This window comes from Salmo salar, chromosome ssa24 (assembly GCF_905237065.1).
Source record: "Salmo salar chromosome ssa24, Ssal_v3.1, whole genome shotgun sequence".
Lineage (NCBI taxonomy): Eukaryota > Metazoa > Chordata > Actinopteri > Salmoniformes > Salmonidae > Salmo > Salmo salar.
Genome location: NC_059465.1, coordinates 21,093,568 through 21,107,585, shown reverse-complemented (window position 1 = coordinate 21,107,585; position 14,018 = coordinate 21,093,568). Strand labels below are relative to the sequence as shown.

The 14,018-nt window shown below is 40.7% G+C and overlaps 1 protein-coding gene across 1 annotated transcript; it reads left to right on the top strand.

The window, feature by feature from the left end:
- The first annotated feature begins 93 nt into the window (after positions 1–93).
- On the top strand, positions 94–7,196 carry LOC106585568 (leucine-rich repeat transmembrane neuronal protein 4-like). Its single transcript, XM_045706620.1, has 2 exons — positions 94–252; positions 3,995–7,196. The coding sequence occupies exons 1-2, from the start codon at positions 94–96 to the stop codon at positions 5,642–5,644; spliced, it is 1,809 nt and encodes a 602-aa protein (XP_045562576.1). The 3' UTR covers positions 5,645–7,196.
- Positions 7,197–14,018: the final 6,822 nt, after the last annotated feature.

The window sequence follows — 14,018 nt, the reverse complement described above, 5'->3', positions numbered from 1 at the left end:
TTGAAATTGTTAAATGTTGCGTTTATATATAATTTTCTTCAGTGTAAATGCTTTAGTTAAAGATCTACAGTCCCTGTATGCTAATTCCGGGTGATGTTGGTGGTTGCTATTCTACAGGAGAATAACTTTCTTCAGATGGTGAAGGATGCAGGCACCCCTGGGATCCAGAAACAGATAGTCAAGCCTGGGAGCATGAAAAGCATGGAACCCCACTATCAACAGACGCTACTGGAGCTGGGGAATATCATAAAGGTACTGTAATTGACTCAGATCACTGAAATACACTGTAAAACTCAAACAGAAAAGGACAACTGTTGATCTTGTCCGTTACTGGTTGCTCTAGTATCATCGTCATCATTATGTCACAAGTTGTCATGACTTAACAGTAAATCTGTTTTATTTTTCTCCCCAGGGTGAAAAGGCCAAGAAGTATATGTAACAGTGATTACGTCAATATACTGTAAGATTGTTTCTTCTCTCATGACAGACAAAACCAGCGGTCAGTGCACACACAAGATTTGGTTTCGGGTGCAGAGACCTTTTTGTATTGTTTTTTTCCTCAAATAAATATGGGACATGTCAATGAATCTTTGTTCTTATCACGTTTCAGGAGAAGACCCAGATGCAGACAGTGTCGAAGTAACAAAAGTTTATTACTAGAACAGGGGGCAGGCAAAACGACAGGTCAAGGGCAGGCAGAGGTCAGTAATCCAGATCAGAGTCCATAAGGTCCAGATCGGCACGCAGTCTCGGGGTCACAGCAGGCAGAGGTCAATAATCCATGGTGGTGTGACAAGGTACAGAACGGCAGGCAGAATGGTCAAAACAGGAACTATATAAAGACAGGAGCAAGGGGAAAACCGCTGGTACCGTAGGCTTGACGAACTGGCAACAGACAGAACACAGGTATAAATACACTGGGGAAGATGGGCGACACCTGGAGGGGGGTGGAGACAAGCACAAAGACAGGTGAAACACAGAGTGTGACAGTTCTTGATGAAATTATCAATTAAAAAACACTGCTGAGCATTGGTGGCAGAGTTCACATGACCCACTGTGTGAACAACGACCCATTACAAAATTATAGTGCCATCATGTCCGCCCTGACGTGTGGTGGCTAGAGATTTAAAAACTAAAATCCAATCTTATGTCTGATAACAAATCACAGAAGGCCAAAATGTCCTTTTATCTTGTCATCAGTATAAACTGCACTGATTTCCCAAATGCATTGAGATATTAGGAGAGATTGTTCTCTCTGTTATTGCTGACCTGAACTGCACATGTTCTAGACACGCTTCATGGTTACGTTGCAAGAACATTCATGTTTTCAGTTTTCTGCGGGTTAAGAGAAAATTCCATCAACCTCCCACCAAACAAACACAAAACATGGTTGACATGTTCCCAGAATATAAGATATCAATATTCTAGACACATTTCATGGTAACGTTGCAATAACTAATGTGTCCAGTTTTCTGTGGGTTAGAATAGGCCATCAACTTCACACTAAACATACACAGAACATGGTTGTCATGTTCTCAGAACGTAAGATATTGTTCTAGACATGTTCCATGGCAACGTTGCAGGAACATATGTGTATCAGTTGTCAGGATGTCCGTGATGGTCCCAAAGAAACACTCTCCCAAAAAAATGGTTTGTTACTGTTGCGGAGCCAATCAAGGCCTTAATTGGTGAACCACTGATCCAGTCACAGCTCTTTGTCTGCTGGCAAGGTTAGGGATGCACACAGTGATTTTAACATAGTGTTTTCAACTTACATACATACTTCGTTCTTCCCGCTACGCCACCTTGTCCGTCTCTGGTATTGGTTAATCTGACTATCATTGATTTGATTAACTTATTTCAGCAATTTAAGGGCTTTCTATATAGTTGTCTAATGTTGGTGGGGAATGTTAAACGGTTTGAATGATACTATTAACAATTAAAGTGTTTATTGAGTGTACTTTTAATAACAGAGCTGAGATTTACTTCAGTGTGTTTACCCTATTGCTTACCCCTATCAAGTAGTTTCAGATCTATACAAGTGCCTAGGGAGATGGGCGTAGGGTTTATTCTGGACAGGGCCTAACTGCACTGGCCAAATAAGCATGTCCTAGAGATATCCCTTATTGGGACAGTGGTTAAGGTGTTTGTTATTGGAGTATCATTAAATCAGGTTAACATGCACCACCAACATTAGACAACTATACAGAAAGCTCTTAAATTGTTGATGAGAATAGTCAGATTAACCAATACCTGAGACGGACATGGTGGTATAGCAGATCGGTGTACAGTGAACCAAGAGGTTGCGAGTTCAAATCCCAGGTGAGGACTGTTGAATAATAATTACTGTATAAATGAACATGCACAGTTTAATCTTGTGTGTCAAATAAATTGAAAGCACTGTGTGTGAGTATCCCTTACCTTGCCAACTGACAAAGTGCTGTCAGTGGTTCACCAATCAGGGCCTTGATTGGCACAGTAAAAGGGGGACGCTTCTTTGGGACTATCAGGCTACAGCCTGACAACTGATACACAGAAATGTTCTTGTAATGTTCCCATGAAACATGTATAGAACAATATCTTATGTTATGACAACCATGTTCTGTGTATGTTTGGTGGGACATTGATGGAATATTCTCCTAACCCTCAGAGAACTGGACACATGAATGTTCTTGCAACTTCCCATGAAACATGTCTAGAACATTAATATTATGTTGTCTTTTACTGTGATGATATTTATATATACTGTGGGCAGTAGGCCTACTATACAACAGCGATATTAGTCTTTCGATTTTTGACCCATGTTAGCTGGCAGATTGTGGAGACTACATTTCTTTCTCCTGAATTCCTCATGAATAAGGTAGCTTTTGTAAATACATATAGATCTTTCATAGTTGGAGTATGTTGAAGTACGTTGATATTTCAACTTTCAATAAATAATGCACAGTATGGATTTATTTCATTAACTCGAATGTTACCGATTCTTTTACAGTGGAATTTTTTGTCTCTGTGTGTGTGTTAGCGAGTGTGCGTGCATGTGTGCGTAGAGAGTGAGAGAGAGCAAGGTGTTGCAGTTGCACTTGGTTGTGCAATCAGACACGCTCAAACGGAATTGTTTATTGCGCATAGCCAGTAATTCGCTTTTTTCGGCGTCCAGGAGAAGACACTATACCAGTCCAATAGACTATTTGGGGAAGAGTGCATTATGCCTCGTCTCATCGATCCTCCGCGGATATATTGAACTGTTGGGAAGATTACTTACGCTATTTGTTGTCTTTTATTCTGATTTAAAATATGCCGTACTTATCATCAGTGATACACATTTGTGAGCATCTCTCTTGAAACTCGTGAGGCAATTCAGGCAATAATTAGAGTTTTCTAGTGGAAGAGCAGGCGTGTGTCAAATGAAAGGAGTTAAATTAATTATTTGGACAGTTCCCTGGTGCTGAAAGGATTGCTGCTATTTTACTAACGCCATGAGTAAGTGACCACCAATGAAACGAAATGAAATGACAAATCTATCTATATCATTAAAGTTACATGGCGCTTTGAAGATTTGTTACATGACATTCGTTGATGCTTGCTTTTCCTATTCAATGTACAACCAGAAAATGTATTATATAGGGTTTTCTAATCCAGATGTAAAAAAAAAAAATTTGTAAAATTGATTGGTCACTGATAAATATGCCTTTCCTTTTTTATATTTGGTACATTACATATAAATTAGCCATGTTCCATTTGTGTTAGATTTAAAGTGAAAACAATGTAATTCTTTTGAGCTGATGCGAAATGTGAAAGTTCTTCAAAGTCCGTTATCTACTGCTGTGCATTTCTGGTTTAGAAAGAAACACCCATCACCCATACTTTACCGGATTGTCACTTCACAGAATGCCACTGCATAAGAAAAATCGGTCTGAAAATTAATCTACTTTGTCATGGACATTGCACAGTGACAGGGCACCATATTGAAATGGGGGGGTATGTGCTTTGATAGCCCCATGCACTCAATCTCTTCTCTTCTACAGGTTCCCTAGTTTGGGACAGGAGGCTGTCATGTCTTTTTCTCCTGACGTCTTTTCTTCTGCTGCACAGCAAGGGGGAGAGAATGTGCCCAGCAAGTTGTCGCTGTGAAGGGAAGATTGTTTATTGCGAGTCTGGCATCTTTCAAGACATTCCAGAAAACATCTCTACTGGATGCCAGGGTCTGTCCCTGCGCTTCAACCGCTTAGTGACTCTGCTGCCTTACCAATTCGCTCATCTCAACCAGCTCATCTGGCTCTACCTGGACCACAATTCCATCACCGCCATAGATAGCTTAGCCTTTCAGGGCATGCGAAGGCTCAAAGAACTGATTCTTAGCTCCAACAAGATCACACTTTTACACAAAAAGGCTTTCAATGCTGTACCAAACCTGCGCAATCTTGATTTCTCCTACAACCAGCTACAGTCTCTGCAGCCAGGTCATTTCTATGGTCTGCGTAAGCTCCAAAACCTTCACCTACGGTCCAATGGTCTCAACAATATACCTGTACGGACTTTTCTGGAGTGTCGCAGCCTGGAGTTCCTGGACCTGGGTTACAATCACCTACGCACCCTATTCCGCACCACCTTCTTGGGGCTGTTCAAGTTGAAAGAGCTTCATCTGGAGCATAATCAATTTTCAAGGATTAATTTGTTTATTTTCCCACGTCTTAGCAATCTACAGGTCCTCTACTTGCAATGGAACCGGATACGAGCCGTCAATCAGGGCCTGCCATGGATCTGGCATACGCTGCAGAAATTAGACCTCTCAGGAAATGACATCCAGATTCTGGACCCAGCTGTTTTCCAGTGTATGCCAAACTTACAAATACTCCATCTTGAATCCAACAAGCTGAGCAACATGTCTCAGGATGTGGTTTCAGCCTGGGTCTCCCTCACCACCATCAGCCTGGTGGGTAATGCCTGGGACTGCAGCCCTACCATCTGCCCCCTGGTGACCTGGCTGAAGAACTTCAGAGGCTCAAAGGACATCAAAATGATATGCAGCAGCCCCAAGTCAGTTCAGGGAGACAGAGTAATGGACATAGTGAGGAACTACACAATCTGTGTGAACATATCAGTTGTAGAGCAAACCACAGCGATGATCATGAGGCAAACCACAGCCTCAGTTGTGGACACCAAAAATCATACCACACCTCCTCCTTCCACAACCACAACAACCCAAGAGATATCTGCATCAACAGTACAAAGACTCACTCCACAACCTGTCTCTCCCACTGTGACAGAAAAATACACAAGGGAGTCCATACTCATGACCTCAATCTCTCCAGAATCCTCATCATTTTCCCCAGAACTAGAGTTTGAGCATATGGCCTTCCATAAAATCATTGCAGGCAGTGTAGCCCTATTTCTCTCTGTGTCATTGATCCTGCTGGTAATTTATGTCTCATGGAAGCGCTACCCCAATACCATGAGGCAGCTGCAGCAGCACTCAGTCAACCGCAAGCACAGAAAAAAGGCCCGGAAGCAGAAGCTTAACCTTAACTCTCAGTTACAAGAGTATTATTTGACTTATACAAACTCTCAGACCATGGATGCATTGGTAAATGACACAAGGGCCTACACCTGCACAATCTCAGGATCCAGAGAATGTGAGGTATGATCCGTCAACTCCATCCTAAAAACACACTCTCCAGCTGCTTGGGAGTCAGGTAAATGTATTCCACAGGGATGTACTGTAAACCTCTCTGAGCAAATGGAGACTGAGTTAAAAATCCATCCTCTGTTTGACTCTGTTGTTTTAAATGAACGTTAACAATCCTAAAAACGTACTGTACAGCTGCTTGGGAGTTAGAGGTCAGTGTTTTCCACAGGGATGCATTGTAAACCTCTGAGTTAACGGAGACTGAGTTCAACTTCCATCCTCTGACTGTTCTTACTGTTGTTTTAAATTAACGTTATCACATTAGAACAAAGTGATTGGATATATTCATCCTGTTTGTGAGTATAAACCTAATTTATATCTGCACATTTGTTACGGTTATCTGCTGTTGATTACAAATGACCCCGCTTTTCACTTTTGTTATCCTTGGGTGATATTGAGATCTTATTGTACTTGTATAAACGCAACTGATACATGTTATGTGTAGTCTTTTTTTATATTTAGCTTTTGTTCATTTTAGGAAATTATATGATCAGCGTGCAATTTAATTGTCATTAAACTTGTGAATGGTAGTTACTAAATAATGGGTGTCAGAAACATAATTACAAGATTAAGTTCCTGTTTTTGATCTTCATACTATACCAATGTGGCAAAAAGTCCAACAGCATTAGTAGACTTTCTTTTGGGGCACTTCACCATGACGTGTAACAAGACAGCTTTCCATTTTATGACAAAATTACATTTCTATGAAAATTGCAATAAATAAAAAAAAAATCTACATGATTATCCTGTCTGATCCAACACCTGGGACAAATGTTTCATGGCTGTGTGGGGTATACCACCCTACTAAGGCTATGAAAAATGAAGCCATGGTGATTTTGATCACATAGCATATAGGCTTCACAGGGCAGATTTCTATCTAGGCTCTACTATGGAAACTTACATTTCCATTTAGATTTTATTCACACTTCACATGTCAGATTTTTGCCCTCCTTTTAGTAGCTTATTGTTTCCAGAGCACTATAGCACAGTCTACTCTATATGGCTCTGAATCTTACTCTGTCTAAATATCTGCTTAATTTTAAGAGGCTTTTAAAAGTATCGGTTCCTTCCTGGTTTTTAAAAGTATGGGTTCCTTCGTTTGCTTCATGATGTAGAATCACTTAATTGCATTCACTTGATCACCATATGCTTTTAACAGGTCTTATGTTTAAGGGAATATTTAAGTACCTCAACATTATTTATTTCCCAACAGGCACACTTATTCTCAAGGATATATGTTATTTATCAAAAATAATAACTTATATCATACAAAGATGTGATGTTTGACTAAAATAATCCTTATAACGAAGACGCATACTTCCATGAGGCAGCTTGATATTGTCTAAAAATGGGACAGCACTCTTTCAAAGTAGTACAGGCCAAATCAAGGCTAGCTATGGAAGTAGTTTCGTCAATTGACTGGCTCATTCTGATTTTTAGACCAATGCACTCAATTGATGTTGTACAGGAAATGACTGTTTATTAATAGCATGTTTTGAATCAGCTGAATAAAAACTCATAGGAAAGCAGGTGTGATTTTTGTGAAGATTGGATATGAATAACAGAAATGTAATTCTATAATTTTCACATGACTATCCATCATCCCATGTATATTTACAGTAGTATGTTACATAGCTATACAAGTAGGGACATTGACATTATTAGATACTGTCAATATCCAAAACCAAGTGTAAATGGACATAGTGGTTGTCAACTCATGTTGGCATTGTATGACAGTACACATTGTATGACAGTACACTAATATGACTGACCATTCATATTGCAGATACTGTCCTCTGCAATGTATAAAGCAGCAGTAAGAGTGAGTAACTTGGCAAAATGCATCCCCCCCCCACCCCCACCCCCTTCCATTACCATTGCACTGTATTCTGTGATTGTCCTCTTGTCTCTCCTTCTACTGGCAGACACCTAATTCAGCTCCCTCCATGCTGTGTCTGATTGTGTTGGTGTGGGAGGGCCGTGTGTTCATGCTGTGTAACAGGCAAGGGAAAGAACAGGGGCGACAGCCACTCAGCAAACAGGTACTGTAAGGGTCAGAGCACTTTTCCTACTAGAAAAATGCCACCCGCCTCCATCTGTTTTCTCTTCTCCTCTCCTCCTCCCTCCCTTTGTCAGCTCCCACAACGGAAAGGAAAATAAATGTAGGCAAGGAGGCATGTGTGAATGTGTTAAACCAGGCAGGATTAGGGGAACTTGGTGCCAGCATTCAAAAACGATTTATATCAAATCGTAATCAAAAAGGGGTGGAATTCAGTCGCAGTCTTTCATTTGAGGACAATAATATCCTTCTACTGGTCCTGAACTAGAGACATGTCATTCCTCAGACTTGGAGACTCTCCTCCTGTGTGTTGTGTATAGGCTGGCATTAGCAGCTACTGGGCAACTTGCTGGTTATTAACCACCAATAGTGTGTATAGATTGTAATATTCATAATAATCACTGTTCTTGAGGCCAATGGAGACAGTTATAAAGATCTAACCACAACTCACTCATACAAAACAGCATGTCTATACAGAAAAGTCATATATTGAAATATGGCAGGAGGATGATGTATCCATGGCCATCATGTGACGTAAAGAGAATGTGTACAAACATTGAGAATGGTTGATGTTCATTTCATAGCAAAAGGATTTATGTTTCCCATCACTCATTTCTCTTTCTAAGTATGGCACATGTTTTAATTTGTCTCCAATAGAGGAGGTACTGCTGGCAGCAAGATTTATATACCCATGTTATGTATTATGCCTTCAGCTGCATGCTGCAGTTATTATACATTCCTGTTTGGAATGCAAATGGTGCCTTCCTATGCGTACAAAAGAGTATTGTTGTGAAAATTATATAAGTGGTAAATTGATCTCATTCCTTCCATATTGTAGTTACAGTTGAAGTCGGAAGTTTACATACACTTAGGTTGGAGTCATTAAAACTTGTTTTTCAACCACTCCACAAATTTCTTGTTAACAAACATTCGTTTTGGCAAGTCGGTTAGGACATCTACTTTGTGCATGACACAAGTAATTTTTCCAACAATTCTTTACAGACAGATTATTTCACTTGTAATTCACTGTATCACAATTCCAGTGGGTCAGAAGTTTACATACACTAAGTTGACTGTGCCTTTAAACAGCTTGGAAAATTCCTGGCTTTAGAAGCTTCTGATAGGCTAGTTGACATCATTTGAGTCAATTGGAGGTGTACCTGTGGATGTATTTCAAGGCCTACCTTCAAACTCAGTGCCTCTTTGCTTGACATCATGGGAAAATCAAAAGAAATCAGCCAAGACATCAGGAAAAAAATAGTAGACCTCCACAAGTCTGGTTGATCCTTGGGAGCAATTTCCAAACGCCTGAAGGTACCACGTTCATCTGTACAAACAATAGTACGCAAGTATAAACACCATGGGACCACGCAGCCGTCATACCGCTCAGGAAGGAGACGCGTTCTGTCTCCTAGAGATGCACGTACTTTGGTGCTAAAAGTGCAAATCAATCCCAGAACAACAGCAAAGGACCTTGTGAAGATGCTGGAGGAAACAGGTAAAAAAAGTATCTATATCCACAGTAAAACGAGTCCAATATAGACATAACCTGAAAGGCCGCTCAGCAAAGAAGTCACTGCTCCAAAACCGCCAAAAAAGCCAGACTACGGTTTTCAACTGCACATGGGGACAAAGATCTTACTTTTTGGAGAAATTTCCTCTGGTCTGATGAAACAAAAATAGAACTGTTTGGCCATAATGACCATCGTTATGTTTGGAGGAAAAAGGGTTAGGCTTGCAAGCCGAAGAACACCATTCCAACCGTGAAGCACGGAGTTTGCTTAAGAATAGCCCTTAGCCGTGGTATATTGGCCATATGCCACACCTCCTCGGCCTTATTGCTTAAATATAACATGGATAATTGTATTTTTAAAAAGGGGAAATTTGTATTTGTATTTATTATGGATCCCCATTAGCTGCTGTCAACTCTTCCTGGGGTCCAGCAAAATTAAGGCAGTTTATACAATTTTAAAAACATTACCATACATTCACAGATTTCACAACACACTGTGTGCCCTGAGTAGGGTTGCACATTTTGGGGAATATTCAGTGCTGGAAACCTTCCGTGGGAATATATGGGAATTAACGGAAATATATGCAAATTAATATTAATACCATTTAAATGTAGATGTTTTTTTGCATTGGATATATTTACCATATCATATGGAGACAGAAACATAAACCTTTTACCTTGTCATAAGTAGACATAATTGCAAATTATTAAATCCTTCCAATATAAATAAAAAACAATTTAGTTCTGAATTGAACTTTAATTAAATGAGTTGACTCTTCACATGGGATGATTTCACTGAACAACAAAAGAAAGGGAATATTGAATGATCCCCAATAATCCATCGCATCTCCCAAAAATGTTTTCAACATACATCTGTAAAATGATGTCTTCTTCCTGGACCTCCTCAATGTCCACCTCTTGAACATCAGACTCTGAGGCCTCATCTTCACTGTCAGTTTCCAACCTTGTTGAGGATGGCTCGTTGTCAGGCTCAAAAAGCCTCAGATTTGCCCGGAAGGCCACCAATTTTTCAACCCTTGTATTGGTCAGCCTGTTGCGTGCTTTGGTGTGTGTGTTCCCAAACAAGGACCAGTTGTACTCTGAGGTGGCTGATGTTGGTGGGATTTGGAGGATGATGGAGGCAACAGGGGAAAGAGCCTCAGATCCACAAAGTCCCTTCCACCAGTTTGCTGTTGAGGTATGTTGGCACGACTGCCATATTCCATCTCCATCCCAAAGCCCTTGCTTGGAAGTGTACTACACCAGACTGCCAAGAACCTTGCCCTCATCCAGGCCAAGGTGGCAAGACACGGTAGTGATGACACCATTGTTGATCTCTTCACCAGACAGCATGCTCTTGCCAGCATACTTGGGGTCCAACATGTACGCTGCGGCGTGTATGGGCTTCAGGCAGAAGTCTTCACGCTTTTTGATGTATTTCAGAACTGCAGTTTCTTCTGCTTGGAGCAACAGTGAAGTGGGCAGGGCAGTATGGATTTCTTCTCTTACATCTGCAAGCAGAGTCTGAACATCAGACAGGATTGCATTGTCTCCCTCAATCCGTGCAATGGCTACTGCTATAGGTTTCAGGAGTCACAGGCTGCTTACCACTCTCTAAATTCTGGAAATTTACCAGAAAGTTTCTGACCCTTTGTAACCCTAGCCCTGAGCAAGAAAACTATTTGATTTCATAACGATTGAGTAGGATGAACATTCCATTGCATGTTGTGGTATACTCTGGCTGATGTCTTTCCTTCCAGACCCACCCATACTGTAATATTCTTACCACTTGCTGCAGATGACAATAATTAGTATTCATAATGCTTTTTGTAATTAATTTGTTGCGATAAAACACTATTTTAATTGAATCCTCCCTTCCTCTCAACGTGTTATGTTGTGAAGTACTCAGTCTACGTCCATTTATTGAATGTATTCATGGTAATTTAATGAATGTGCATCACTAACAGCCGCAAACTTGCTTTTTAATGCAATGCTCAGTATGAGTGTTGGGTGCTTCTCTGTAGTATGCTGTTGTATATTAATAGTTTTCCTGGAAAGTGGTCCCATGCCATTTATATTAGATATACTTTACACTTCATTAGTCCACGCGAGATCGACATTTGTTTTCTGCATTTATCCAACCCCCCAATATACACATACCCACAAACACACATTTAATTGGGGAGGCTGGAGCAGAGGACATCCGCAGCCCAATGAACAGTTTAGGGGGTTAAGTTCCATAATCAAGGGAACATCGGTGGTAGGTGGCACCTGAGATATTGATGCCAGCAACCGTCCGGTTGCCGGCTCACTCCCCGACAGATTTTCCCCTACGTCAGCACTGGGATTTGAACCGGCAACTGGCCCACTTCTCTAACCTCGAGGCTAGCCGCTGCCCCCTAAGTGACGCTAACCTATGTATTTTCATTAAATCCAGTGGTTCTAACACTATGTATATGGTAATTAAATAGGTGTAACGGTTTTCTGTGGAAGAAGGAGTAGACCAAAGCGCAGCGTGGTACGTGTTCATGATGTTTATTAACTTGAACACTGAAACAAAAAAACAAAGTGGAACAAAACGCAACAGCTCTGTCAGGTGAACACACCAAACAGAAAACAACTACCCACACCAACCCTGTGGGAAAAGGCTACCTAAGTATGGTTCCCAATCAGAGACAACGAATGACAGCTGTCCCTGATTGAGAACCATACCCGGCCAAAACAAAGAAATACCAAAACATAGAAAAAGGAACATAGAATGCCCACCCTAGTCACACCCTGGCCTAACCAAAATAGAGAATAAAACCCTCTCAATGGCCAGGGCGTGACAATAGGAAGGTTAGAAATAATATAACTAATAGGCCTATGCATTGTAGGTGCTTACAACTGTTATACCAGTTGCACTCAGATTTTGTGATAATGAATTTATTTATAGAAAACTTTTATAGAAATTTCTCATGTTAACATTTCATTGTTTTCTTATTCATTGCCTCACTTAGAAAGAATCCAAGACCTTTACCAGGAGCATGGCTTGGAGATTACCCAGAGTTCGCGGACGAACCACTTAGTGACTAAACACTATATTCATTCCAAAGGACTCCAATGTCACCAGGAACCATTACAGGCCCAAACCAAACCTACTGTAACCTTCATTTTAGACTATACTACATACTGTAGATTCAAATGTCCTTGTAAAATCATAGGGCACAAAATCAGTCAACGTATCCAATGTTTCAAATGATCAACTCTTGTTGGATCCCCATGGGATCTCTGGAGTTTGGAACTGTTTCCATTTATTTATTAACCTCTGTTTAATGGGGGTTTCATACTGTATGGAGCAGCACCATGCCTCCTTGTCACCTCTGTGACATTGACCACTCCAGTGGTTAGAAAAGAACACTCTTTCCACTGACATTCTGTAATTGCAGCACAGAGGCCCTGGCTCTGGTCCAGTGAATCTTCATCTCCAGCACAGCTAATGTGTTTCTTTTTGCATCAGGCCAAACTTTTTTTTTTAACGTCTTAGTGGGATCTCAAGTGAATAGGACACACTGATTCCCCACTTTCTTATGAACCACTGGGATTTTTCCAGTTGTTTCCACTGATCAAAATAGTGACTCACATTTCATTGAGACTGCCTCCTTGATTTGAAGACAGACAGCAAGATTCAGTCCTACAGCCTCACCTCCTCTCCCCTCCCTTTATTAACTAGTTATTGTAGTAGCTTGTTTATGTTCAAGGGGTGGAGACAGGGTTTCTATCACGAAGTCTGACAGTGTAACATTTAAGTAATTCCTCATTGGATGATGCAGGTGTTCGTACGGTCATTATGAGAGCAGCAAGCATTGAGCAAATTACCACATGAAAGGATTGAACAATTGGTGTTAGCGAACCATTGCTCTTGCAACATTACCACCCATATTTTTCATTTATTAAAGCGCAATGTTTTATTTGATCAATTTGATTTCATTATGAATTCAATATACACCTACCATTCTGTCACGCTCTGACCTGAGAGAGAGGGTTTGTTTCTCTATGTGGTTAGGTCAGGGTGTGGGGTGGGCATTCTATGTGTTGTATTTCTTTGTGTTGGGCCGAGTATGGTTCCTAACCAGAGGCAGCTGTCTATCGTTGTCTCTGATTAGGAACCATACTTAGGCAGCCTGTTTTTCCTTTGGGTTTTGTGGGTAGTTGTTTTCCGTTTAGTTGTAAGTACCTGACGGAACTGTCGGCTGTCATTTTTGTTTAATTTGTGTTCATTTTTTGCATTAAACTACAAGATGAACATATTCCACGCTGCACCTTGGTCTACTCATTTTGATGCCTGTGACACATTCAGTGAATATAATTCATGGTCTGTATTACTCTTAGCTGTTGTCAGACATACAGAGAAAATCACATTATATCCTGAGAGCAACAGAATTATGGCTTTATTTATTTGTACCTACAGTATATAATCATATTTATGTTACAATCATACAATTTGCTAATTTCCATCAAGTCTCTTCCTCTCTTCCTACCATACTGTCTGTACATTATGCCTTGAATCTATGCTATCGTGCCCAGAAACCTGCTCCTTTTACTCTCTGTTCCGAACGTGCTAGACGGCCAGTTCTTATAGTCTTTAGCTGTACCCTTATCCTACTTCTCTTCTGTTCCTATGGTGGTGTAGAGGTTAATCCCGGACCTGCAGTGCCTAGCTCCACTCCTACTCCCCAGGTGCTCTCATTTGTTGACTTCTGTAACCGTAAAAGCCTTGG